Genomic DNA, 4,282 nt, shown 5'->3' with positions numbered 1-4,282 from the left:
GCACCCCTCCCACCCCCACCCCATGTGGCGTGTCCTTGCCTTCACTCCTGCCTGCCCTCTGCCTGGAATCCTCTCGCTCCTTAGTTTTTTGAAATCCCACCTCCCTTCCAGCAACCAAAGGGTACCTCCATGGAACATTCCCCTTTTACTACAAAAGATTGGATTCCCCTTTCTCCTGACTGCCACCCAACTTTGTTTATAACACCCTCCTGACACTGACTGTGTGCAGCTTGGAGCTGTAGTTGCCTGTGTGTACCTTCCTCTCCTATTCTAGAAGACCGGGGCTTCTACTTGCTCATCTTGGCCTTGTTCTGATCCTGGAGTTTGGCAGAGGAAGCCATGTGTGAATATTTGCAGCAGAAATGCTTCAAATCCTTCCTCTTCATCAAGACCAAGCATTCTATTCTAGCAGCCTCATCCCTGTGCCCTAGGAATTCTCAGAATGGCACCTAGTAAGCCATGATGACTTAAGCAGATTGTCTAAATATCCAGTGGATATAAATGATGATCTAGTCTCCTCTTCATATTTGCATATTATTTTAACTCTTCTTGTTTTAGTTTTAACTTTATAAATCACTTTTGGGAGCAGGTTTTAGATGAAGAGAGAGACATTTGTCCTGGAAACCCTGTCAGATTCTGACTCTCACTTCTTTACAAGGCATTACTCTTTAAAACATTAGGAGAATTTTTATATTCATTATTACGTTAAATTTCCCCGCTTTAGGAAGGCAGTAAGTGGGGGGCTTCCCATTTAGTTCATCATATTCTCCTTGGGTGAAAATTCCTTGTTTCCAAGAGTATCTGAGTTCCTCTTTGAGACCAAGATCCATTTGAGACGAGATGAAGTTGCTCCATTTTTCACTGACCCAGAGGCATTAGGGGAGATGACATAAACAAAGCAGAGTGACTCTGATCTCCCGTTTTCTGTTCTTCCCCAGTGAAGATGCTCTGTTTTCAATCAAAAACAAGATCATCCTAAATGTCACCACTCAACATCCATCTGGACTCCTGAAAGCAAGCTGCCTTGTTTCTGATCAGATGTCATCACCCACTGAAAAGCTTCCCACCTCCAAACTGGGCTGGGTGGGAAAGCCTCATACATCTCTCCCAGCGAGGCTGCCCCCTTGGTTACAGGTGACCATTTCCTGTTAAAGAAAGGGGATGGAGCAGAAACAGGTGGCAACTGAGACCCAGGTTATCACAGTTTCTCTGACCCTTCGGAGCCCAACAGTTACAGAAATACTTGTTCAGTCGTGTCCGACTCTTTGTGACTGTAGCCCGCCAGGCTCCTCTGTCCAAGGAATTTCCCAGGCAAGAGTACTGGAGTGGGTTGCCATTTCCTTCTCCAGGGGATCTTCCCGACCCAGGGACTGAACCCATGTCTCCCACAGTGGCAGGTGGATTCTTTACCACTGAACCACCTGGGAAGTTCATAAATAGTAATGGGCCCATTTATGGATGTGAACATTTTACTCCCCACAGAGCCACATGGAGCATTGCCATTTTTCGTGGGACGCCCAGAAAGGAGAGCAGGAAAGCAAGCATGGTCTCCAGGCTAGGACGTGCCGCCCGAAGGTGCAGACACAGGTCCTAACAGGTAAGCCACAGCTCACTGAAGTGCGGGGAAATCCTGCTGAGGTCTGTCTGGGGAGAAACGTCCTGTTTCCCCTGAGATGTGGCCATGCTGTCCTCAGCCCTGCTGCTGAGCCTCCTTCCAGAGCAAGGCAAGGAGATGAGCAGGACGCAGTGGCAGTGAGGCAGGCACCAGTTCGAGCAAGAGGTCCAGGTGCCAGTTGGTGCCGCAGTGGGCCCCTCTCCCTCTTGGAAATAAAAGGAACCCGGTGAGGGAAGATGGGGTTTTTCTTTTAAGATACTAGTCTGCCATCTTTTCAGTCTGCTAGCTTTCCCATTAAAGCCGTTATTCCTGGTTCCAACAAATTGTCTGCCGATTTATTGGCCTGTTGTGCCAATGGGAACTTTGTGACTATAAATACATAACCCTCTTCATGAAGGGAGGGGGTTCCAAAAACACAATCACCTGTGTGATTTCATTCATGAACATTTATATCAAGCAAAGGATTTCAAAACAGACTTTCATTACATGAAGCATTCCCACAGAGGGAAGGGAAGCCGCAAGGAACTCCTGTGCTGGTGGCCAAATGCTTCCCCTCCCAACCCAAAATGATGCCCCAGCACACAGTGGTTGGGGGTCCTAACATCTCAGATGGTGATGTCCCACAAAGAGTTCTCGTGCAGCAAACGGACAGAAGACCTTTGTAAATTACAGTCATCATTTAAAAACATGTAACAATTATTTGTACATGATAGAGCTGTGTGTGTGGGAGTGTGTGTGTGCTTTACAAAACAGAAATGTGTATTTCTTCTTCCACTTCAAAGAGTCACAGAGACTGATGTTTCTTAACACTGACGTGTGCCAGACCCTTCGCATACCTCATCTTCCAGTGTCATCTTCACCACAAGTCCAGGAGGTATGGACTACTACTGCTTCCATTTTATACTGAGGAAATGAGGTCCCTGGGGGTTAAAACAGGTCAAACCAGCGGCAAAGGACAGAGTCAGTCTGACTCCGAAACTCATGTTCTTCCTACAATATGGCTTTACTTTTTCAAGGTTCATCAAATACTTGTGCCTTTACACACCTGTAAACCTTCCTGCTGGTGTAATTTTTATAGTTCATGGAGAAATGCTTCCAGGAGAGCTGAAGAGGAATAGAAGGAATTTTTTGGAAGTTACAGAAAGGATGAAATTTCGACACGTAGTCAGGCATTTCCAGAAGGTACAGCACAAGAGTACAATCTCAGCATTAATTTGCATCTCATGCATGTGGGGTAGGGTGTCCTTCCATATCGTATTTTAGGGGGTATTCATTTTCATTCCCAAGTACAAACTGCGGCTCATCTTCGTCCCACTGTTTTGGTCTATACAATATCCTTCCGCTGGTCAGACAACAGTCTCGGTTGCTGTGGTGGCCGTGTGGTCTTCTGGTTGCCTGGGCTGCATTTCATCTTTGAAAGCCCTGGTCAGAACCACTTTCAAGGACTCTTTGAACCGCTTCTTCCTGCTGCTGCCCACAAAGAAGTAAATAAAAGGGTTGGCGCTGCTATTGATGGTAGAGAAGAGAAGAGAAACATGGTGCAAGTTCTTGAATGTCGACCAGTACTCGTAATAGAGCAGGTAGAGGAGCCTCATGGGCATGGCGAAGATGAAGAATATGATGATGGTGACGGTGATGACCAGGTACAGCTTCGAGGAGTGGGACGCCCACGAGTTCTTCCGGATCTTCACCACCAAGATGGTGCTGGACACCACCATGAGGGGAGTAAAGACCAGGAAGCTCAGAATGGCTATGAAGATGATCACGGCCCTGCAGTCTCCTCGGGAGTGGGTCTGTCCCTCACTGTCAATGCACATGACGTATTCCATGGTGGTCACCAAGCAGGAGAGTGCCCACAGGAGGGCACAGACGAACGCCGACTGGTGCTTGGGGCGGTGGCACCGGTACCAGATGGGGTACAGGACAGACAGGCACCTCTCCACGCTGATGGCCGTCAGCAGGTACAGGCCTGTGTTGTAGCCAAAGAGAAACGTCACCGATAACGTGACAATTGTGTAGTAATAGCCAGAAGACAGCTCGTAATCTAAAGCATAATCAACAGACAGAATAAAGATGCAAAAGAGCAACGAGATGTCCGCGATGGACAAGTGGGTGATGTAGACGGTGAAGGGGTTTCTTCTCATCCGGAAGCAGAGGAACCAGAGGAGGATTCCGTTCTCAACAAAGCCCAGCGGGGAGATGCTCATGATCACCCAGTGCACGATGGGAATTTCCCGGCGCGGGTCCTTGACGGAGGTGTTCCCGCTGGTTGAGGCGTTGGAGGGCTCCTCAGCAACAAATGATGTCCCGTTTGCCTCATCCATGAGGGGGCCTCAGTCTGGGTTCTTCGGGTAGTTTTCTGTAAATAAGTTTAGAAAGAAAATCAAGGTTGATGAATTGCAGTAAAAGATTTCAGCTATGGCTTGTAACCTTCATGTCATACAGGAGAACATGTCTACTGGACTGTACAATTCTCTTTCCAACGAAGGTGAAAATGAGGCACTTCACCAAGAGAGAACTGATCTAATGGCCTTTTGGAAGCCCCCCCAGCAGCCTTTGGCTCTGTACTGTTGCTTGTGGTTCAGCACCAAAGGGGGTCCATCAGAGCAAGAGGATCAGGTTTCTGGTGTCCATTTCTGGTCTGGCCCAAGCTTTCTGAACGGCGTT

General features: G+C 47.9%; 1 protein-coding gene across 1 annotated transcript; it reads right to left on the bottom strand.

Annotated features, from left to right (window-relative positions):
* Window positions 1-2,961: 2,961 nt before the first annotated feature.
* MAS1 (MAS1 proto-oncogene, G protein-coupled receptor) lies at window positions 2,962-3,939 on the bottom strand. Its single transcript, XM_010840890.1, has one exon. It carries the CDS (start codon window positions 3,937-3,939, stop codon window positions 2,962-2,964), a length of 978 nt encoding a protein of 325 aa, XP_010839192.1.
* Between the last annotated feature and the right edge of the window lie 343 nt (window positions 3,940-4,282).

This window comes from Bison bison, unplaced genomic scaffold (genome assembly GCF_000754665.1).
Source record: "Bison bison bison isolate TAMUID 2011002044 unplaced genomic scaffold, Bison_UMD1.0 scf7180017864148, whole genome shotgun sequence".
NCBI classification, from domain to species: domain Eukaryota; kingdom Metazoa; phylum Chordata; class Mammalia; order Artiodactyla; family Bovidae; genus Bison; species Bison bison.
The sequence above is the reverse complement of the archived record's forward strand: the minus strand, read 5'-3'. Positions and strand labels throughout refer to the sequence as shown.

Coding starts and splice junctions, on each gene's coding strand:
- MAS1 (XM_010840890.1), bottom strand. CDS start 3,939: ATGGATGAGGCAAACGGGACATCATTTGTTGCTGAGGAGCCCTCCAAC.